This window comes from Falco rusticolus, chromosome 8 (assembly GCF_015220075.1).
Source record: "Falco rusticolus isolate bFalRus1 chromosome 8, bFalRus1.pri, whole genome shotgun sequence".
In the NCBI taxonomy this organism is placed as follows: domain Eukaryota; kingdom Metazoa; phylum Chordata; class Aves; order Falconiformes; family Falconidae; genus Falco; species Falco rusticolus.
The window spans coordinates 54,587,788-54,611,580 of NC_051194.1; the positions used below are offsets into that span (position 1 = coordinate 54,587,788).

The following is a 23,793-nucleotide window of genomic DNA, read 5'->3' on the forward strand; positions in this document are numbered from 1 at the left end:
CAACTCTCAGCTTCTAGCTATCTGTTTTTTTCATCAACTGTGCACCCACAGGTTTGAATCTCTGTGGTAACTTCATTACTAGCAATGGGTTAGCAAGGAAAGTGACCTATGTGGCTAGAATTTACTGCCACTGAGCTGCTTCTCATTTTCCTTCTCTGCTACCTTGTGACAAACAGGAGATTCTGTTGTGGTGGCTCCAAGCCAGACACTCACTAATGAGGAGTTTCAGATGCTGAGGGATCGTGCGATCAAAGTTGTCCGACATTTGGGCATCGTGGGAGAGTGCAATATCCAGTTTGCTCTGCATCCAACTTCCCTGGAGTACTATGTCATTGAAGTTAATGCCAGACTCTCGAGGAGTTCAGCCTTGGCCTCCAAGGCGACAGGGTAAGAGTATTTAAAAAACTCAAAATACTAAAGAACAAACAAATGAATAAACAAAAACGGAGGGGAGAAGAACAGAAAGAGAATTACCAACAGGGACTTGGATCAGGGTATTATTTAAATACGTAAGTGACAGCTGCAAGGAAAAAGAGTTCTTGCACCTGCTTTCCATGCAGTTAAGACAAGGAAGCACAAGCTTAATTTGCAGCAAGGAAGGCTGAAATTGGCTGTTAGGGAGAACTCTGGAGCGATCAGGTCAGTAGAGGTGCAGGTTTCTGCACGGGATGCTTCTAAGAACAGTTCTTGTCAGCATCAGCTAGGATTGACCCTTGGAGAGTCTGTTCTGCTGGGAGACAGAGGAATAGGTTAGTGAGCCCTCCAGGTCCATTCCAGCCTGCTGATGCTGTTACTACAAATGAAAAATCCCCCAGGAGGTGTGTGTGTGGGAGCCTAATAGCTGTCCTTACAAAGCATATCCACTGTATCCATATGTTGGCTGCAAATCATCTCTGGGACCCAGAGGACACAGTTATTAATGAGCTGTCTGTCAGATTGATGCAAATAGTATTGCTAGCTGCCTTTGTTTTGTTGGCTAATCATAAACTAATCAAGATAAGGATGGTCAGAGCAGGCTGTTTAAAAATTGGCTTCTTAATTGCACTTTGCAGATGCTGTTGAGAGGCACAAATTAATCTCTAGCTTGCAGTTCTCAACAGCTCTTGTGGTTGTTGCAGTGCCATAGCAGACTGGAGATAAGCCATGATGTTGGACAGTGGGCGTTTGATTGTTTTCTTTTTGGATGACAGACCTGCAACAAAACGTATCTGTTTGTGATCTCACTGTGGGTGTGAGGCATACTTACAATGGCGGCTTTGCAGATCATAAAGCAAGTCTCAGATCTAGGTAGGTAGCTCTACAACGTGTAAGAGTAGGAAGCTGGATGAGTCCTGCTGTGCTTGAGCATGGTAACATTCTGTTGTGTTGAGGAGGGGAAAAATCACCTCACATCTGTTTAATTTGATCCACTCCTGGAATTTGTAAAAGCGAAGTACTTCCCACTCTACTCTTCTCTGCGTCTCCTCTATGGCAGGTATCCATTAGCATTCATTGCTGCCAAAATTGCCCTGGGGATTCCCTTGCCAGAAATCAAGAACGTGGTGACAGGAAAAACCTCTGCCTGCTTTGAGCCCAGCCTGGATTACATTGTTACCAAAATACCCCGCTGGGATTTGGACCGTTTTCAGCATACATCCAGCCGGATTGGAAGCTCCATGAAGAGTGTGGGAGAGGTGAGTGCAAGACTCTCCCCTTCCCTTCCACCACTTGGGAAAGTAATTTCTCTTTCTTGGAAGCCCTCAAAGTATCTATCTGAAGGGACCTAATGGCTTTTGAAGATATTTATTCATCTCGAATAATCTTTATCCAGTACTATAATTAATTGAAAAGAGTTAGGACTGTGCAATCTTGGATATCACAGTCTGGATCCATAAATAGCTTGACTGCTAAGTGAAAAGACCACTTTGGATCACCTGAGGCTGATTTCATTCTTAAAACTCACTATAGGATTCTCAGTTCTTTTTTGTTTAGGGTTCTGTAGTGGAGGTAATTAGAGTATAACTTCAAAAGTTGTAGTCTGTTTTCAATAGATTTTTCAGGGATGCCAATGAGCCACAGATCTCAGTTGTTCCCATATTTATTTGTCCTCTCTCTTAAAACCACCTGCCAAATCTCAGCCTACTTCTGCTCTTGAAATCCAAAGACAGCCTGTAATCTCGGTATGAAGTTTTGACTTCTCTTAGTGATTAAGTCTCTTATATCTGCAACATGACATGTGACTCTTAAACCCTGATTTTAAGGTGTCTGGGACAATAACAGCATTTTCAGACCATGTTTTAAGAGGAGATAAATGAAGCAAAATGCGTAAATTACCCACTTAATTTGTTAATTACATATCAACTACCAAAGCAAAATAATTAATTGTGTATATTTTCAGCCTTTTTTTCCTAATGCTTTTCAAGTAGCTGTTTTATTAAATTATTTTGACACATGAGGCCTTCCTAACATCAATTCTACCTTGCTCAGACAACAAACCTTCATCACAGCCAGAAGGATTAATTAGAACTTGATTTTCCAATAGCAGATTTGGCTTTTAATGGCAATGAGTTTTCTGGGTTGTGGTTTTTTTCAGTGAGTTGGTGCTTACTCATATTAACCCTCCCTGCTTAGGGGTTTTTAGACTGTTCTGTAGAGCTGGGGCTCATAAATACAGTTGCCTTGTGCACCATCAGCTGTAAACACTTCCTGGCCACACACATTTGCAGGAGGGAGTATTGAGTCCTTCCAGTGGTCATATATTACAAAAGTAGAACTGCATGAACCTTTTTAAGGCAGGATGTTGGGTAAAGGGAGGGGGGAGATATAGGAAAGGTCAGTGCTCCAATTGTGCAGGTCTGTAACTGCGGGGGGGGGTGAACTGAAACAGGGATGGAGAGGGTTAAGAGATGCAGTTTGCAGCTGGTGGATGTACTCTGGGAAAAGGTTAGTCTCCAGAACCTGTGAGTAGGAGAGGGTGTCTTTGAAGCAAAAAGCTTCTTCCATCACTGTGTCTCTATTAGTATGGCACAGTTGCCTCACTAGGCCTGAACTTCAAGCCAGATTGCAGCACCTACTGCATTTTTATTAATTGAACTGCCTGGCCTGTTTTTTCCTGATCTCTGTTGTGCTGGGCAGTGCGCCTGGAGCTGTGAGAAAAAACAATGTTATTTTTTTCTTTTGACATTTTTCAACATTGTGTTTGAGAAGATTTTTATGCTGTTAGGGTTTTCACTGCACTGGGAAATAAAAATGTAGAAATTTGAGAAACAGTTCTGTTCCCTCGCAGATTTCCACAGAGAAAGGCTTGTTTTCCTATTAGATGATATGTCAGGATTGAACGAGGGAAACCCCAGTGCTGCTACGCCAAGGAGTAGTAATCCTTTAAGAGAGGCCTCACAGGGGACAGTCACTGTTAAATGTAATTTAAAGGAAGAAGAGCAGATTTCTTCTGAACCTTAAAATTCCCACTGTGAATTTCTATCTCTAACAAGTTGTTGAACAGAAATATCCTTCTATATTACTACATCCATACTGCTGCATAATGCTTCCCTCTACTGAAGTGCTTCCAAGCAGTTTACAGAGGAGACCAGCAGCTTCCTATATTCTACAGATAGGGAGATGAAAGCAGAAGGGAGTCACTTGTCTGAAACTCCCTGTTGATAATATTGGCAGTCAGGCCTGGAACTGGGACTCCAAGGCTCAGTCAGCTGCACCTGTCTTAAAGTCAGCAGGACCATCTTAGAGAGGAGGTCCAAAGGCTGTGATCTTTCTGCATGTCTATGTTCATGGTTTAAATTTGCACTCCTCTGTTATTCAGGGGATAGCTTGGCAGCAGCTCACCATAGCTAATATGGAAGTGCTCTCTGTTACAGGTCATGGCTATTGGACGCACTTTTGAAGAGAGCTTCCAAAAGGCCTTGAGAATGTGCCATCCTTCTGTAGATGGCTTCACTTCACATCTGCCTATGAATAAAGCCTGGCCAGCTGTTGTAGATCTCCAGAAGGAACTCTCTGAACCATCCAGCACTCGTGTATATGCAATAGCCAAGGTAACAGAAGTGAGAAAGCCCTTGACCTATGTGCCTTGAATTATAGCTACCAGATTGGGTCAACTGAGGTGACAGAGGTTGAGTATTCTTCACCCCCTTGCTTCCATCTGTGAAGCGCACTGGGACCACCATGTATAGCATCTTTGCTGTTGAAGTGCAGATACTCTCTATCACATGTAATTTCCTCTGCAGAATATAATAGCTGGGTGAGTATATCACTTTAGTTTTTCTTGCTGACATCTGTATTTTCCTGCATCTTCTATATTCAGGTCATGTGTTTGCCTTTTGGTACAATCTTAGCCAACGTTCATTGCGTTCAGCAGCAGGTGCATTCCTGTGTCCTGGCACTTCTGTTTGGAGCTGAGCATTGGTGGAGACCTGGATCACTTACCTTTGCTTGTTCCTAAAATATGATTGTTTGCTAATGTTCAGCCCTGTTTTATGCTAGTGTAAATGTCAAAGTTGGCCAGTTTTGCAATTATCATTAATTTATAGGAAGGGAGGAAAGAAAAAATGAAGATCCTTTAGAGAACTGAAACAAAGGATGATAAACAATGCAAGCTGCAGTCTGTGGGAGTACTGTCTTTTAGCAATTGTTTCACTGGTACGAGCTTGAAACTAAAAACATTTTAAACTCTATGTTAAATTTAGCATATGGGAAATCCCCTGTTCTTTGAAAAGGGCTCAACTTTCCTTAGCTTTCTTGTAACGCCTCTCTTGTCACTGGGCAAACCACTTCCATCTTTCGAGGTGTCTGGGTAACAGGGGGTGTTATTCTAAGGGGAGGCAGCGTGTGAAATCATTTCTTTCTTCAGGTCCACAGGGTTTGCCTGTGTATATCGCATGGTAAATGTCGGATTAGTTACTTTAGAAGGCAGGTGCAATTTCATGTTTTGGTTTTACTGTAGCTAACTTGCCCATCTGTCCATAGCCTCTGTGAAGAGGAGAGGACAGATGTCATTTATAGCTCATACTTAACTGTTGCTCTGTTGCTTGCTTTTTTTTTTTTTTGTTTTAAGATTGCAAACCTTCCTGGCAGGGAATGCCCAGTTACTATTTTTTGTGCCCCTAACTTTGTGTGGTGGAGTCTTTAAGCCCTTTGTGCTTATGTGTAGATTCATCTCATTACGTCCTCCACATGAGGTTGTGCTGTATTTGTTAAAAGGTTTTCACGTAGCTGTTTCTCTTATAAATGGCCTGAAAGAAAAGCACAAGATGCTCTATAGGTGTGTGGCTTGTCCAGCTGTTAACTCTTACTTTTCAAGCTGGGGAAATGCATGTCTTTCTAAGTGTAGAACACCCTTCAGCAGCTGTGATTGGTCTTTATTATAGCTTTTTCTTGTGACTGAGAGAAAAATGTTGTTTCTTGTCCAAGTGGCTCAGAGAGCTTTTATGAAAGGTTAATCTTAGCCCCATGTTAACACAGGGGATCTGGGGAGATGAATGTGAGTTTGTGTCCCACTGAACACTCTGGGTGTTCCCAGCTGGTGGCATTTTCACTGGGAGTAGTCGAAAAAACCAAGATCAAAGTCTTAATCCCTCCCTATAAAGAGCTGCCTCTGCCTGACACAGTGCACTAATTCTACCCATTAATAACTGATGCAAGCAATATCAGTAAGAGGTGCTTCTGGCAGCTGGGACTGCCTGCCTGGAAATCTCTTTCCAGATTGTTGACATTTTAAAGCCAACAGTTAGTCCCCATTAGCTGTCAGCTTCGTTTGGAACAGCACGGAGCTTTTGTTGTATGTCTTCTCCTCCCCTTGAAGCCCCACCAGTCAGCTCTCCAAGGCTTTTTGCTTTTTCTTTTTCCTTTGTATGTTGGATCATGAAAACAGTAACTGTTCAGGTGAAAGGGAAGGGAGTTCAGCTGCCATTCAGAGCTATTGTTGTAATGGAACTCCCTGTGGTAATGTCAAAAAAGGCACTAGGAGAGAGGCTGAAATAGATAAGACTTGTTCCTTGGCCAGAGTGGCCAAGTGCTGCAAGGATGTAACTGCCTGATCAGCAGGGCGGCTCAGGTTATATCAGATCTTTCCCAGGCCCTTTTAAGGCTGTAGACAAAGTGGCCTCAGGAGACTTAGGATTTGATCCACTCTGTATTTCATTACCAGAGCCTTAGTTTCCTAGTTGTCCATGCTACAAACTTGTTAGTTTGTACTTGTACTCCTGCCTACAGGCAGCTAAGTACTTCCTTTGGTGAGGAGCAAGGATGGGACTGAAGGAACAAGTGTGTAGCCCTAGAGACAGCATTGGTAGCAAAGCTACCCTCCACTGCTTGGCATGGAGACCAGGCTTGCTCCCTGACTCACAGTGTAAAGGCAGTCCTATAAACCCTTTGGCTTCCCAGTGTGGGGCCACAGTGTCTACTGGATGGGATGCTCTTGAAGGTGAGCAGGGCTCTGAAGTCATGCTGTCCTGGTGTGGCTCCCTCCCCCTTCTTCCACAGTTGGGTTTAGGCTGTACTCCTTCATATAGGTTTGAGTAAAGTCATTGGAGTGTAGTCCAGGGCCCCTGACCAAATCCTACAGGGATTTTCTGCCTGGAAACCTGATTTGCCTGTGTAGTGTGGTGATTTAGAAACACCAACTGTCTGCAAACTCGTTTTTCTCTCCCAGTCTCCAGATTTATGCCACAGGGTGAAGATGGTTTATTTCTTCAGCCCCTTCTATGATTAAGGAGAGGAAGGCATTTGTGTGGTGGGGTTTTTTTGTTTGTTTGTGGGGTTTTTTGGTGTGTGTTTGTTTTTTTGTGTTTTTTTTTTTTATTATTATTATTTTTTATTTCCCTTGAAGATCCCTAGGACTTTTAAATAAAGTGCCCTAAGCACAGATTAAGTGTATGGGGTCATGCTACCTGTGTGTGTATGTGTGGCTCAGAGACCATTGACTGACGGCTGGAGATCCTCAAGACAAGCAAGTCTGCCCATGTTTTGTGAAATAAATGGGCAGAAGAAAGACCTGCTGGTGTCTCCCATGCAGTGTGACATCACCCTCCAAGCACTAAGGAATCAGGATGGGAGGGACACCTTACCAGTTGCTTCATATCACTATTGTACCCAGAAATGTGTGAGAAGCACAGCCTTGTTATTGCTGGTGCTCAGGAACTGCTGTGATGGCCCCAGGCTTCTTTTCACAGGAAGAGCAGTGGCTGTTGGGTGCCAAGTGCTAGCTGAAGGTTCAGTGTGTGACTGGTTACTCTAAAAGAGGAAAATGTGCATTAGAGATTTGTACTGCTGCTTGTGAGCAAGCAGGATATTCAAATCAGCAGCTTATTACCTCTCAGGACAAGAGAATAATTGTGAGAGGGAGACCCAGGCAAGCTGCCTGGAAATCCTTTAGAAAAGGTAAAAGGTGGTGTTAGTGTTTTGCAGTGCCTGACGAGAGCTGTCACCCATTCCTTGTCCTGGACCCTGTCTCAGGGTGGTGCCTTCTTGGAGCACAGCACTGAGGTGACCTGCGCATTTCTTTCAGCTGGCATAAAATCTCCACGTCCCAGTGCTGAAGCATGCAGTGACAGTAGACTGTTGTGTGCACAGCTTGATAACTTGGAGGGATAATGCTGGGGTGCAGCAAGCTAAGCTCATTCCCGATTAATGCTAGAGTCTTCTTCAGCGGCATTGCTCTGGCTTTGTTCCAGGGATGCTGCCCTGCAAGAAAACAATTAAGCATGGTAACAAATTAATGAGCCTGATTACTTCAGCTTAGCAAAGCTACTGTGCTGGTATTATCATTATGGTTGATTATAGTTGTTCTGTCAGGAGAGTTGTAACTGTACACCACTGGTGAGACCCAGGAGATATCACTGATAGAAGATACATTTTTGGGGGGTCTCTAGCTTATTCCTCTGAGATCATATTTTTGTCAAACTACCATGTCTTGTAATCCATTGTTTTGTGAATTACATTATGAATACCTCTGTGGGGTTCCTTTTTACCCCATGGTTGCAAATAGTTTGCTTAAAAAAAAATAAAAATAGACCCAGCAAGAGAATGCAGGGGAATTTGAATCATCCTGACGTTAACTTGAGATACAGCAAGAGAAGCTAAAGTTATGCTGTAGCTGCAAAGTATCACCCAGGACTGGACTTTCCCTTGCTTCAGACGTCTTTTGAGGCCACGTGCTTTGATTCAGCCTTGTATTTCAAGGGTAAATCAAGATTTATGCTCCAGAGGAAAGAGTTCCTTCACAGCTGAGAATCTGGACCGTCCTGTTTAAAGTTTGCAGCTAGGAGGGTAGGCAGTAGGTCCGAGATTTAGGCAACCTGAGTGATAAGAGGTGCAGATGGAGGAGCTGGCACTGCAGGCTGTGTGTGCCTCCCTCTAGTAAGCAAAGGCACATACTCAGTTGCTGTCGAGACTTGTTGCCGTTAGTTTACGTTTGGCCGCTGGCTCAGTAAAAAGCAAATTACCTCTCGCTTAAACAGAAGCCAGCTTTTAGTACCAAAGCATGTACAGAAGTAGCTGGTGCCTCCCTACACTGCTTGAGGGGCACATTTTCTGTTCCTGCAGGAGACAGGATCCTGGGATAGATGAACCTTTGATTTGTCCAGCTTAGCCTACAGTACTTTTTATGTCTTTATGCTATGTAGTTGCTGCTACCTATTTGCAGACTAAATCTGTATTTGTGAAGCAGGTATTCAAGGGGCTGTTTTGTGCTGTCCTCTTTTTGACAGGCCTTGGATAACGAAGTCCCTGTGGATGTTATTCACAAACTCACAGCCATTGATAAGTGGTTCCTGTACAAGATGCGCAGCATTGTGAACATGGAGAAGATCCTGAATGAGGTGAACAGGTAAGAAAAACCCCAACAGCCCTGTCCAAGGATACAACAGTCCTCCTGGTGATCCTTCTACTGGGAACATGTGGCCCTTAGCCCAGGTGCAGTAAGTGCTGAGAAGTTTATTTTAGTGCTTGGAGTAAGCAGTGTTGTCTTAAAACCCAGGTCACTGCCTCACCCAGACAGAGGAAATTTCTGAGAACACTTTTTTTTTTTTTTTTAAATAGTTTCTTTGAGTACTTAGGCATCTTGGCTGTTCTCAGGGGTTATGGAAGTTCTGGTTTATTTCAGAAAATCCCCACTGTATCTCTGAGGCTAAGGCTGAGAATGAAGATGGCCTGCAATGGATAACAGCAGTCTGCACTCATGTACCTAGGACAGAGACAGCCTTCAAACACAGGACTTGTCCTGACTTACTACACTTGAGGGTCAAATACACCGCATTTTTTTCTGGCCTGGCCATTTGATTTTTAAGCTTTTTTGCCTTGCTGTGGTCATGCAGTATGTGTTGCTTTTGTACTGCACTTTCAAACATCTATAATTCCGGACATATTTAAATATAAATCTTCTTCTTTCTTCAAGAAAAATGACCATATAAAACTAAGCAGAAAAGATAGCAGTAAATTAAAGTCCTGGGCTGTATTTCAGTTCCAGCCTCTTGCTGACTTGAGCTTTCCCTTCATGGTTTACGAGGTTGGGAGAACCTCCTTGCTGAGTTATTGGCAGTATGTTGGCTGGCTTTTCTGCTTTGGGTACCCGTTGTGTTAGCCACATTTCACCGCATGATGGCACTGGGAGCGCACCGTAGCCAGTACATCACTAGGATGCTAGCTAGTTCATCTGTTGTTGATTTCTGCTGCTTTGACCAGCTGCAAGGTTTTAATTGAGCAGCTCTTGCTCTCCCTTGTCCCCTAGAACAAGCTGGATCTGGAGCTAAACAAAAATAAATACGGAGGGAGACGCTGAAGAGAAGGAGTAGCTTGATTATTTACAGAAATCTATTGTTTGGCTGCACAAGTTTTTGCCCTCTAACATCTGTGTCATGTTGTATTTGTCTCAAGTGCCTTAAATATATGTATCTGTGCAGCTCCTGAGGAAGAAAAACAATATATCCAGAATCAGTTTGATTTCCTTGCTGTTGGAGTTGCATGCTCTGAAGGATGCACTTGGGACCCCAGAGGTTGGTCCCATTCTCAGCTGGTATAAATCCAGCATCAATCCACAGAGGCTAATCATGCTGAACTGTCCTGTATCACTGAGGTGCCTTTCCCTTTCTCTGAGGTCAGGTGCAGGTGATACTACTACTGGTAATGTGATCAGTAGCTGGTACCGTCCCACATAGTTTTTCATCTTTCTAATGACTAGGCAGCAGACTCTGTAGGTGGCCTGCTACAGAAAGCCCGTTTGCAGTATCCAACCCTGCATTTGTGTCATACACAACCAGTGACTGTTGTGTCCCTTGTAAGTGGATTCATGCGACTCAGATTGCTGGTGGTATAAATTAACGTGGTCTCATTCACATATCAGTGCAGATTTTCACTCCCCTATCCTTATTCAGACCTTCCCAAGGAAACTGTTTTACCTCACAACCTGCGTTGGAAGGAGGGGATGGACTGTCCGGCTGTGTTATGTTGAATGCATGTTGGCGCAAACACAAAGAGCTAAGGAAAAAAAAACTTCTGACCTGAACTAAGAGACTAGTCCAGTGAGCCATGTCAGGAAACACATCTCTGTGATAGCTGAGGGAAAGCTAATTGAGTGATGCAAATGAGACTTGGCACACATGTGCTCTTCTTGCAGCCAGCTGTTTCCAGTCCCTGGCATGCCTGGTATGAGTTTTACCTGTGCTACAGGATTATTTCCAATTGAAAAGAATGAGCTGTGACGCTGTCATTGCTTTAAATGTTTCTGTTGTTGAAACGCAGCTACCAGAACCAGAAGCAGTTGCCCTGTTCCCAGGCAGTGCTGCTGGTTACAAGCTCGCTTGCTCTGTTCAGTCAAATCCAGCTCTTCCTTTCTGCCCTGGATTGGTTTGGGGGTCCTTTGCAGTGAGGTTTTGCATGCAGTTGGAGTAGCATCTCTGCCAAGAGCCTTGATTTGGGTCCTGCAGAGCTGTTGTAGAGACTGGTAACAAGGAGATGGTCTCTGCCAAGAGGAAATTTAGAGCTAGAGCAAGTGGATATGACAGAGATGGGGAAGAGGAGGGTCAGAGGCAGGTGGAGGCTTTTGTGAGCAGTTCAGCAAGCAGCATTCACACACTGCCTTGCATCCTCACCATGTGGAGCAATTCAGAGTTGAGAAGAAGGCCTCACCAATTTACGCAGGGAATCTGTTTCCCTATGTGAAAGGTTGTATGGGATAATGTTATGGGGAAAAAAAATCTTTCTAACCTATAAGTGTTTGTCCATTCTCAGTGGTGTATAGGCAAGGAAAGGCCAGCAATTTGCAGAGACAGCAGAGACTGGGAAGGGTGCCCTCTGCCCCTTTTATGTTTGCCCCAGTGAACTTATTTCCCAAGAAAATTGGACCTGCTGCTGGTGAGACTGTATAGCTTTTGTCATGCACCAATGTTTCCATTTGACTCTGCCTCTGGGCCTTCTAAGATGGAGAAACCGTTGTTTCAGGTTAGGTGATTTGGCTGCAGGAAAGCGAATGGCCTGAGTTGAATTGGGAAAAGAAAGCCATATTGAGAGTATGTGCAAGAATATCCAGTAATATCACACATGTCAAACATGTGCCTCTCCTGTCTCTCTTGTGACCTACATATTTTTATTTTAAGTGGAAAATTACATTGTGCTTTTTTGTTGGTTTTTGACTGATTACCTTCATACTTTCTGTAATGTATTTAACTATAACCTTCCCACCATGCACACACACGCAAACAAAACACATACAGAAGGAGCAAGCACCATCCCATGCTGTCAGTCCATGAACAGGTGATGGTGTATGAAGCAGTGGCAGTGCAACAGGATGTGCTGTTATCAGGAAATTCTTTCCCTAGATTTGGCCTCACCTGTCCCATAAAAGTGGAAGAGAAGAGCCCTGGAGTGACCCCACTGGCTGTTCATCAGACTGACAGCTTGTGAAGGAGATGGAAATTTGAACAGACCATGTCTAGCGGTCTGAGGCAGAGAGGAGTGAGATGTGACTTTAAAGCCACGATTACGGGACCCAGTCCAGAGTGAGTCAGATTTGCAGTAGGGTCCAGTAACACCATCATCCCCAAGAGCACAGCCAAAGCCCAGTCTCGGAAGTAAGATCTGGGATGTGTTCCACTCAAAACACTGGTGTCCTGGGTGCAAGGCAAAGCCTCTTCTGGTATTTGCTTCTATTCTTTGACTGTCTGCAATGGGGATTTGCTTGTGCATGGTCATGTTTATTTTTATCTGGTTTTGTGATCCCTGAAAACTGTGGCTATATGCAAGGAGAATGTATGATAAATACCACTAAAACAAGTAAAGAGGTAGGCAGCTGTAGTGAAATCATCACTTATGCGCAAGTGATGCGGGGACAAAAGCCTTGTTGAAAATCAGTAGGACTTGTGCTCCTAAGTCACTTAGGCATCTCTGTAGAAATTGGACCTGCAAGTGATTGTATTTGCCATTACTTGGGAGCTCATTAGGATGGGGGAAAAGGAGAGGTAATGGGGTCAAGTTCACTGCTGGGGAAAATCTGAGTAAGACCCAGGGAAGATTGGCCATCTTGCAACAGACAGAAGTGTGAGTATATTGCCCAAAAAGGAACACTTCAATATTGATAAAAGGCTGTAAAGTCGAATTCAAGTGAGAAAAGAGGAGAATGATAAACCCCAATTTTGCAGTTGAGGAGCAAAGTGTAGAGATGGTAAACTTGCCTGAAGTCTCAAAAACAGTCTCGCAGAGCAGTGACCTGAACTCTGCTTTCTTAAACCTCAACTTTTAAAATTAACCTTAATGAAAATAGCAGATTTTCCTTTTGGTGGATACCCAACTAGCCAGCCTACTAGCAGCGGGCAATGATGGCATCAATCACATTTTGATAGCTATATACTTTGGAGCTTTGTTTTGGAGGAGAACGTGTCCTTGCTCTGTGGACATTGAGTGAAAACACCTCCTGGCATGTGGTTTGCTTGAAAGGGGTAAGAGCAGTCCTAAGTATCATTCTTGTCGTTCCTAAAGAGATATAGGTTAATAGAGGGGAAAGCAGAAAAAAGTGGGAAGGCGCAGACCCACCTCAGCCCAGCATTTGTTGCCAGGTGCTGTGCTTAGTGGCCCATGGAAGAAATTGTTTATTGGAAATTCCTTTTTGAAGCTCATGTCCTTGGGTCTGTGAATGGTGTGCTTTGAAAGCTGCTTGCTGGAAGCATGACTGGATTTTGAAACATGGTTGTGGTGGAGTAGCCCAGAAATACAGGTGCTGGAATTAAAACCCAGTTCCAGCAGGTGACCTGGGAAACAATGCAGGGAGGAAAGATCAGACAGACCATCAATAACCTGTGCTCTTTCACAGTTGCTCTTGCACACCCGCTCTTCTCAAAAGCAGTGTTTCCGCTGACTTGCGTGCTTTTCAGACAGGTCAGAGAGCATAAGTCAGATCTTGTGTGGGTATAAAGCAGAGCAGGTCTAGTGACACTAAATGAGGCTGCATTGATTTATACTGTTTGAGAAGCTGTCACCGACATATTTGTAGTACTCACTTTTGACTAACTGGGGAGGTTACTTTTGTCATCTTTGTGAACTGTGGGGCAGGGGAGACTCGGGAACAAGTTAGGAGTTCAGTGCATGAGAGGAATATGATATAAGCAGCTATTCAGCACTGCTGTTTGTGCTTTGCGTGGATCTGACATACGATGCTATTTGTCTTACAGAGCCACCAGTAATAAGCTCATGGATGCATTTTCTTTCAAAGCATCTGTACGATTGTAAAAACAATATGCATTTTTTTCCTAGATACAGAGGATACACAGACATTGCCCCTTAAAAACCATCGAGGAATCTCTGTAGCTGGTGTATGCGCTACCAGAAGCAGGGGGGTCTGTGCCATGGTATCCCAGCAAAGACAGGAAAGCTGTCTTCTAAGAAAATATGCTTTGAGGAAGCATCTATGACTCATTTTTTGTCTGTGTTTTGGTGTGAGCTGCTGCTTCAGTGTGTCACTTCATCCTAGGTGTGAGTCATTTAGATCTTAGGGCACAGCGTGGGGTTCATGTTACTTAAATCAAGATGTCCACAATGAGATTTATTAGCCCAGGGACCTGAATGTTGAAGATGCAGAGTGCTGGAATGATGGTTGTTGAGTGAACGAGATTTGTTGGTTTACAGCTTCTGTTTCCCTAAACACTCCTTTGACAGCTTTTTGTCAGTCATCACATGAGTTTCTCAGGAGTGGAAAAATGGTAACAATCTGTCTCCTTGAAAAGAGAAGCAGGGAGGGAATTTATACCCCAATCTCATTATTTTAATTGTAGCATGTTCAAAATCTTGTAAAACAATAGGAGCATCAAGGAAGCCTTGGAGTAGAGCAGGACAATGAGGAAAAGAGGAAGAATATGTCTTTGTACATAATCCAGCCTAAAATCAAGTAAGCTTTTGAAACCCTCCAGGTCTATGAGTACTGAGAAGGGATGAGCTCTCTTAGAACTGGGCATTAGGCTTATCGGTCCCAGTGCCTCTTGCTTTTGGTCCACTTTGCTTGCCATAGCGAAACTGTAGTCTGGGCTTAAATCCACCCCTTCCAGATTTAGGAGGAGCTGAGTTCAAGACTGATGGGCTGAGACTGAATGTGCTCATCTTTGCAGCTCCTATGTGCATGTCCAAGCCACATGAATAGCTACTGAGGTACACCAGAGGTGACCTACAGGGGTGAGCCTGTGGGCTTACAGGGCAGAAGTTAAATGAAGACTCAGTATCTTGTCCCAAATGCTCCCAGCCACAGCTTTGGCCCTCAGTTCACAAAATATTCCTGATCTTTTTGATCAAGACCCATTAACATGTCCCTAAGTTGTATGTGGATGGGCATAAACTTGACAACATACCTAAAATGAAGCAGAGCCTGATTTGGGAGACAAGAAAAAGAGTGCTTCTTCCCATATTGAGCTGGGACTTTCTACTGGCATGTTTATTTAGCGTTACTCCTAAACTGGTGGATCAGATGAAAGCCAGTCAAGTGGAAGAGAGGGCCGTGCTGAAGTGAGCAGGCTCTCCTGATAATTGCAATGCTGCTAGCGTTCCTCCAGTCAGTTAATAGATTTCCCCAGGTCCTCTGTGCCAGGTTAAAATTTCCTCATTAAGGGGAATTTATTCCATTTCCTTTTATCATTTATTATTGAAGAAGTGAGTGGATGGAGTTCCAAAGATGACAGGGTGGAATTTTAAACAAAAAGCAACAACAAATCAACACTGGAAGCTGAAACAGAGGCACAAGCAAGGTTTAGGAAAGGCTTGTATTGTTTATGAACTGCAAAATGTGCAGGGAACTTTAGTTTTCCAAGGAAGTGAACAGCCACTTAATGATCATGACAGTGTGCAAAAGTCTAATCATCTGGCTTTGAAGCTCTAAAACTTCTGCCATTTTGCAAAGGTGAAGGTTAAGGAAAAGGAGCATTATAGAAGTCTGGAATCATGGCCACTTCATCTTCCCTTGGTTTTGAATTGATTATAAACCAGTGAGGGAGTTTAATCTTTGGAAGACTTTTTGCTCTGTGTTTGAAAAGTAAGCAATGCTCCAGGGGAAAGCGGGAGGCAGTGATGTAGGACTGGGTCATGTGGTTGGGAATAGCCAGAACTGAGAATTTTTTTCTTCTCTTTTTAGTGCTGGATTTCTGGCGAGCTCTTGGAAGATTATTTGCACTCAAGTGTTCAAAGGGATCAGTCTGATTCTGCGTTGCTAGCTTTAGTGTCTCCAGCAAGTCTAAAGGGCTGTCTTTGAGCAAAGGCGGTGGGAATGCTGGATCTTAAAAGCCGTCACCCTTTAACCTCTTCGTGCCTCAGTTTAGCTATCTGTAAGATAAGCGTCACCCTACCATGCTGTTTGATTCTTTCTTTATATTATTTCCATGAAAGTTGAGACATGGATGCTAAAAATTACACTTAGTAGTAAATGGAAATTATTCAGGTATGAAGATCTATGTCCTGTACATGCAGCGGCAGCCTGATTTCCATACCAGTGCTGAGGATTTGAAGTCTTACTTTGCCTGCCCCTTCTTCTGGTTGTGCCTCCAAATCCCTGGAGCTGCCTCAGAGGCTTTTGGCAATTTCTTGTCTCGCGACATTTTCTGGTTTCAAGTGCTTTGAAAGCAGCACTTCTGGGTGTTTGACTGTTGCCAATTTTCTGTTACAATATTAAATAGCAAAATGGTTAGATCCCCAGGGTTGGGTTGTCAGTTCTAACTTCTCCTGCTTCATGGTGAGCTGAGTGCATTTCCTCCATGTTATGCTGCTTCCACAGCAGAGAGAAATGAGAAAACCCTTCCTATCTCAGTGCTGCTTGAATAGAAGTTCCCACCACATCTTTCTTATTAGCCACATTGAAAACTACATCTCTTATCTTTTCTTTATCATGCGTTGGGAGTAGCAGAGGAAAAATTGCACCGTTTCATTTCCCCTTTAGGTACTCAGCTTTCTCTTGCACACTGGTTGTCCAGTACAAAACTGGTTACCTTTTTGCATGGATTAGTAAGTGTCCTAACCTAATTTAAGCTGCTAGCCCAAGGCAAATGAATCATGTCTCCAAATAATCACTGCTTCTATTCTACCCACCCTGCTGGGGGGGGGCGTGGTGTTGGAAATGACAATGAATGATACTGTTATAATAAGATACAAAAAACTCTACTGAAACAAGCTGCAAATGAAGGCAATTTTCTTTCCCTGTCAGTAATCAAATGACAGCTAGCTGTGTGTGTTTCTGAGGCAGAAGGGAGGGAGAGCAAGGGAGTAAACTGCGCTGAAACAGGCTCATTTTCTTGGGGTCATCAGGTCTGCTCACTTGTACTTAAGAAATGCTGAAATCTAGGAGAGAAATCTAATGTGGCTGTGTTCTTCTTAATAGCTGGCATGGCTAGCATCTGTTTTGCCAGGGAATTGGCAGATTTTGCTTTGTTTCCTCCGGTAAAACACCCATCCATGCCTTCAGTTCTGGCATTCATGGTTTATGCAAGAGGTCCTGCTTCTGAGTTGCTATCAGCAAGCAGAAAGGGTTGAGGAGAAGCAGAGGAGTTTTGTGGTGGAGGCGTTGGTGCTTGGGAACCGCAGGGTTTAACATACTGCAGTGCTGCAAAATAGGGAAGTCTTGCTGCACCCAGAACTAAATCCAAAACCGGGGAGGCTCAACCTGCTGGATTAGGCAGAACTGTCTCCTTCTGACCCTAGCAAAGAGCAGGATCTGCTGGAGTAAGAAGGGTGATGTGGTGGAGGTTTGTGGAGATGAAGGGTGGACTCCTGCCTGGAGTCCCTGAGGGCAGAGCAGGCTGGCTGTGGGAGCCGGGCTGGGACACAGAGCACCGGACAGCAGTTGCAGTGTTTCCCTTCTGCAAATCCTCGCTAGCTGGCTGCTATGCTATTGTAGGCAGGTGGAGCACTCTGTTCTCATATTGCAGAGGAAGGAGACGGGGCATTGAGGAATACATAGAGGAAAACCCATCTACCCAGGGATCTGAACCCAAAAGTTTCTGGTCCCCAGTTCTGCTCTCAGAACAGCTGGTTTGGCACTTGTGTGACTCTCACCTGTTTTACGCTAGCCTGACTTCACAGAGGGCAGCAGAGCTGCTTTGTGCCTAAGCCAGGGCGGAAAATCCAACCCAATGACTCTCTTTCATGCTTCAGCTTCCTGACACATTCCAATAAAGTGGCCTTACCCCTCTCCTCACACTCAAATAACATAATGCTATTTATTTAAAAATACCATCAAGCAAAGGACATCATTCAAAAGCTCTGATTTAGGAAAATTGCTTGTTTGTTAATCATTTCCTTTTTCCTGATTCAGAGCTTGCTTGCTCATAAAATATTGATTTATTGGGCAGGCAAGGATGCTCTTGGCAATGAAGATGAAAAGCAGAAGTGCTGATAAAAATACATAGGCCTTTATATGTTTTTGCAAAAGCTAAGCTTAGGAAAGGTAGCTTAGAAACAGAGACAGGCAGAAACTATAAGGGCTATAGGTGGAGTCAAAAGAAACTGGAACAAAGATAATGTGGGACAGAAGAAAGTAGAGGGAATAAAGGAGGAATGGAGAAGATTTAAAAAATCAAAAGCAAAATGGGCAAGAAAACTGCTGATCTTCAGAGATGGCTGGGTAAAGAAATGCATTTGAAATAAACAGCAAAAACTAGGAGTACTGAAAAGCAAAACCAGGAGAACAAGAACACAGGGAAGCATTGACAGACCCTAACTGCAAATATGAAATCAAAAACGGTGCCTTTGCTTTACCCTGTCTATCCCCGCCCCCTCATTTTCATAATGCAAGAAGTAGCACAAATTATAGGGAAAAAAGTATACTTTATACTTGAGACTGTCAGAAGGAAAAAAACTACCTTGCCTATGAGCATCTAAAGGTCATGTCTGCTATGTACCTCTGAGGTCAGATGCTTTTTCAAAAGACTGGCCATTTTTGAAGGTAGACAGAGTATCCTTGTCAACAGAAAGAAGGGCTTGTCTGGGACAAATTGTGGTGTTTTGAGGCAAGTTTTTCCCCAGTTCAGCAGGGTCAGGGGACAGTTATGCCTCTGAATGTCTTGTCCCAGAGCTTCAGGAATTTCATGCCTTTGTGTGGAGTGGGGCAGCTGCAATGAGAGGCAGGAGATGTGAGTACATACATAATTATTGATCCAGCCCAGTCTGGTGAGGAATACATTTTGAAATTTAGACTGGGAGGAAGTATGTAAGGGAGAGACTGAGTTAAAGCTTGGACATGGAGGTGTCGGAATACTGAACCCAAGAAAGGAGTCACTTCAGGTCCTCTGTGGAGGCTGTAGTGGTAAACAACCATACAGTTGTTGTGGCTACAGTGACCTTATACTAGCGTGGTGGAGAATGCTGCCTGGGAATTGATGGACCTTATCATGAGTCACTCAGTCCTATCTCAAAAATGTAAGGAAAGAAAGTGTTTCACATCTTAGCATCAAGCAGTCTGCCTTTAGACTTGACTTATAGGTGTTTGTGTGGGGCATCCAGTACAATAAAGATCTTTTGTGTGTGAGGACTGCATAGCTTAGCTATGTCTTAGCTTAGTCTTCTTCCTTTTCTTGCCTTCATGTGCAGTATGGAAGACACAAGCACTGGTGTGCCTTCTGAGTATTCCTTAAAGCTTCATGCAGATGTGTTTTTTGTATTTAATCCTAGTGAAACAGTTCCAGAAGAGACACTGAGGAGAGCCAAACAGATTGGGTTCTCCGACAAACAGATTGGGAAGTGCCTGAAGCTGACTGAAGTCCAGTGCCGTCAGCTGAGACTGAGGAAGAATATCGTACCCTGGGTGAAACAGGTATGTGAGAAACCTCGTTGCTCATGGTGGGGGCTTCCGAGAGTGCAAGGAGCAGGAGACTTCCATGTCTTTGGAAACAGCTGAGGTAAACAAAGTGGAACGTCTGGCTCTGTTAACATAACTCCATGGGAGTTCTGACACTGACATTAGAGGAGAACAAATTTCACCCATGTAGCTGTTACTTCTGCACTGCAGGCTTCCATGTAATGACATGAATATCCCCAAAGCAAGACTCAGAATATTCTTGTTCCTATTCTGTGTGGCTGAGGGAGAAACACAGCTATCTGGCTTCAGGAAAAGGCAGAGAATGCTGGCCCACTGTGGTGTGTCTATGAAAAGTGTAATATGTCTTTTCTCTTGGTAGTAACTTTTTACGGGCTAATACTTTATTTGAAGTATGCTATTGTTATGGGTTCATTTGCTATTCATTGTGATAGCAGGAGCATAATGAGCTCATCTAGTATTCATGGCAGTGTCACTAGTGCTTTGCTAGGTGTTCTGCTGCTGCATTTAAGGTATGTTGGTATTAAACTGCCACCAGCTGGTTTTTTTGCCCTTAAAGGGGGGGGGGGGGGGAGGGGGAAACAACCAACCCAAGCTACTGAATGTTTCTGAAAGAGCCCATCTGTATCCTCAGGCCCAATTCCAGGTGCCAAATCTCCGTCTGTTCCCCAGCTGCTGTTTTCCTTCTATGTCCTCACCTGGCCCACAGAAATGTGCCTGGTCTTGCACTGTGTTCTTTCAGCTGCATATGGCACTGCAGTGCCAGATTGATTTGTGTGCCAAGGTACCCTTAATAAGGTCATTCTACTTACGCCTGCATTTGTGGCTTCAAAGCATATGTTTCTTCTTGAGCCATGAAGTGTAAGTCACAGTATTAGCAACAGTAATGAGCAGCAGACGCTTACATAGTGCTAATGACGTAAGGTGACATTCTTCGTTATTCACAAGGATTTGGACATCCAGTGGGGATTCCCGAAAATACTTGAAGAAAGGACAGATTTTTAAATGGCATAGCATGTAAAACTTCATGTCAGAACTGCTTTAATATTGTTCCCTGGTCAGTAGAATACACAGAATGTGTAGGAAATGTTTCAGCTGTTCATTCAGGGAACTTCAGCAATTGCTGGTGACCTAGAAGGACTAGTTACCATGTATGACATGCAATAAGTAGTTGACACAAATAGTTTGTGAACGGCCTAGTAGGCAAATTATTCTTCTTGGCTCTCTGGTGACTAGTTACATAAGAAATTGTTGAAAACTACATATAGGGGGTGGTTGAAAATCACTCTTGCTTTGTATACCATTTAATTATCAAAGCATGAGTTATATTGTAACATAAATATGTAGTACTTACACTATTGGCTGCTACTTGGCATGACCTCAAAGCGGTATTCTGTGCATGTTTGTATTCAGTGTGGGAGGAAGATGGGGTCAAGAGTATAGTGTGAAGATCCCAGAGAGCGCAGCTAAAGAAGACAGGAGACCTGGCGGAATGGAGATCTGTGTAACTAATTCTGCCAAACTAATTGAAGAATGAGGGCCTCTGCAAGAAGGGATGAATGGGGAAAGTTCCTGGGCTGTAAAGGTGTTTGACCAAAGAGGTGTAGGCTAAAACTGTAACTTAGAAAGGGATGGTACACTGTCCCACTGAGTGAACTGTAAGGCCTGGGGGGAAGGCCAGGCACGTGCTGTGTTGCCAGTTCACATCACCTCCTTTTGAGGAAAGACATGATGGGAAATAATAGGACAGAAATATAGGTAGAAAAGGAAAGAGGGAAAAGAAAACCCCCCAAACACCTGCATCTAATAAAGATCTAGCACTGGCCAAGTCACAATGCCTCCTCTTCTTCCCTGTACAGATTGACACGCTGGCAGCAGAATACCCAGCAGTAACTAATTACCTATACATCACGTACAACGGGCAGGTAGGCACATTTGGAAACAACAGTCTCATTGCTGTCTGATTTGATCTCTTTCCCCTGTGCTGCATTATTTCTGGAGATCTTGCAGACGTCTCAGTCTCTAGCAATTATTTTGGATAGTGTTACATGTAATCCCCTTACAGCAGGCCTGGAACTTTTTCTTGCTGAAATACTGATCCAATGCACTTAGTGCTAATGCCCCTGTGCTGTTATGATCCTGTCCTATGTCACCTGTACTTGCACCCTCTGTGCACAGGTCAAGTGCTGGGAATGCAGAACTCATGCCTTACTCATCTCATCCTAGCATTTATTTTCACGTGAAACTTAGCAGCTCCTTAGGCTGCTTGAATAGCCAAATCAGAGATGCTGTGTCTCCTTTGGTTTGGGTGCAGCACTGCTAATTCTAGTAGAGTTGCACTTGATTTACACTGCAATAAACGAAATCAGACTTGAGCCCTGAAGGATGAGGCTGTTGGATATGGGCTGAGCACCAGAAACTGTTTATTCTGAAAAGCATGGAGTTAGGTGCTGTGGAGTGCAGATCCTAATGACTTTTCTCCCTCCCTTCTCAGGAACATGATGTAAAATTTGATGACTGTGGAGTGATGGTGTTGGGCTGTGGACCGTATCACATCGGTAAATCTTTCTTACAACTCCCCTGTTCTCCTTGCACCCTTGAGCCTTCTTTGGATATTCTTGTGGTTCATTTGTTCACCTTCTCATATGGTGACAAAACCCTCCAGAGCACAGTGCACAGGACATCAATTCCTAACACAAGATTTGCCTTTTACACTTCCTTGGAGACTTCATTTCACGCCCTGGAAAAAACAGGAGAACTTTATTACTTTTCACTTTTCACTTAGTTGTGATTTCCACAAAGTTTTAGGGAATTTTTAAAAATCTTACTTTTTGCATATTTTAAGGTCTTGAGAACCTGATACCTTGTATAGAAGTTTGTTGCTCCCACACCTATCTTATATGTTTACTGCCAGCTTATGACTGTGTTGTTATATACAATGTACTTTATACGTTTTATTGCAGTAGGTATAGGTGACTATGAAAATATTTTGGTATCTTCAGCTGCTTTTGTATAAGCAATTCTCTGTATGCTGTTTTTTCAGCTGACTCAGATGATTATGCAGTGCAAGAGTTTCCTCATGTCTATGAGGAATGGGTAGACAGACTGCTAAATTCTGTATATGATGACTTTCACTTTTTCTTTTCATGGATCCTTCCAAATAGCTTGCAATTATTCCCAAGGAAAAAAATTGCTTGTTATTCAGAAATATTTTTGCTCTGCATCTCACAAGTAGTGGTGACGGGTTTTGAAAGCTGAGATTTAAAACTGCATCCATTTGTTGTGCTTGGATGGATAGGTCACGTGCTACACTCCTGTTGCTGTTTGTCTTTTTGAACTCAGTTTCCAGTATGAATATTAGGATGAGTGAAATCAGGAGGAACACTCCATGATTATGCTTATTTTTTGCGAATGCTTCTGCCAGTCAACATGCTTTGTAATGTGGTTACAAAAATGAACATAAAAAGGATGGCAGTGTTGTTTAATAATTTGATTGAATGTATGTGAATACATTTTACACTGTTCATCCAAAACTCCTGATTGCTTAGATTAGCCGTATAGGTTTGATATTAGTCTTACCTGTTCTGTAGCTTTGATTAGATCAAGACAACCTCTGGAAGAGGTTGCAACTAAATAGAAGCTGCTAAAAGAAACCGTTACTTGCAACTCTAAAAGATTTTTTTTCTAGGTGCAATAGACTGGTTGATAATTTTTTCTTTTGTTATCCTTGGAAGGCAAGTAACGAGTGTTCTTTTCCTCTGTGCTTTTAGAATTGTAATCATAATACAGTAGGATCAACTTGGTGTTCCCTGTGGATTTACATTTACAAAACATGAACAGGTCAGAAAGGGCTAAAAGATTTAGATTTGGATAGAATTTAAACATGTGACGCTACTTTTTTAAAAAACAAGATTCTCATTTCCTTTGTGAAAACTGAGGTTTAGATTAAAAAAAGACCCCACCTTTGAATTTTATTTGAAAATATTTTGAAATATATTACAGGAAAATCTTGAATATGTTGACACTTTTGAGAAGAAATTAAATTATTTGGGGGAAGTGTGAGGTCATTTCAAAAGTCAGGCTATATTCTGTATTTAAAAAGAAAAATATCCAAAGAGAAGAGTCTCGTTTTGAAGTTTTCTTGTTATTGTGAACTAGTATGTACCGATTCACATCACAGTTCTATTTGGCAGCTGCACACTCTTGAACTTCAGAGCTTGCTTTGACGCACCTTGCATGCACATGTAAAGGCTCGCTGAGGGCCTGAGGTGTAGTGTGTGACCTGTGCTCTGTGGGGGTATTGCTCAGATATTCAAGGTGGCGGTTGTTCTTCGCTTGCTGCTAGGAGCGTATCTCCTATCCTGGCAGGGGGCTTTGTTTGTGTGAAAGTCGGCCCTGAAAGCAGTATAAATAAGCTATCCCACCAACTGTGTGGACCAACGGAATGCTCTGTGAATTTTAAGGTGTGCACGTAGATTTAACGTGATTGAAACCTGAAAGTGAGTTCAAAAACATGACTGTATTAAGGTATT

The 23,793-nt window shown here is 43.2% G+C and overlaps 1 protein-coding gene across 1 annotated transcript in view; it reads left to right on the top strand.

The window, feature by feature from the left end:
* The window catches only part of CPS1 (carbamoyl-phosphate synthase 1), a 90,612-nt gene that overhangs the window by 29,945 nt on the left and 36,874 nt on the right, over positions 1-23,793 (top strand). The window contains exons 17-23 of the mRNA XM_037398850.1: positions 177-387; positions 1,475-1,673; positions 3,852-4,028; positions 8,700-8,818; positions 19,117-19,258; positions 21,121-21,186; positions 21,756-21,819. Coding sequence (XP_037254747.1) covers positions 177-387; positions 1,475-1,673; positions 3,852-4,028; positions 8,700-8,818; positions 19,117-19,258; positions 21,121-21,186; positions 21,756-21,819 — 978 coding nt within the window. The remainder of the gene's footprint in view (positions 1-176; positions 388-1,474; positions 1,674-3,851; positions 4,029-8,699; positions 8,819-19,116; positions 19,259-21,120; positions 21,187-21,755; positions 21,820-23,793) is intronic.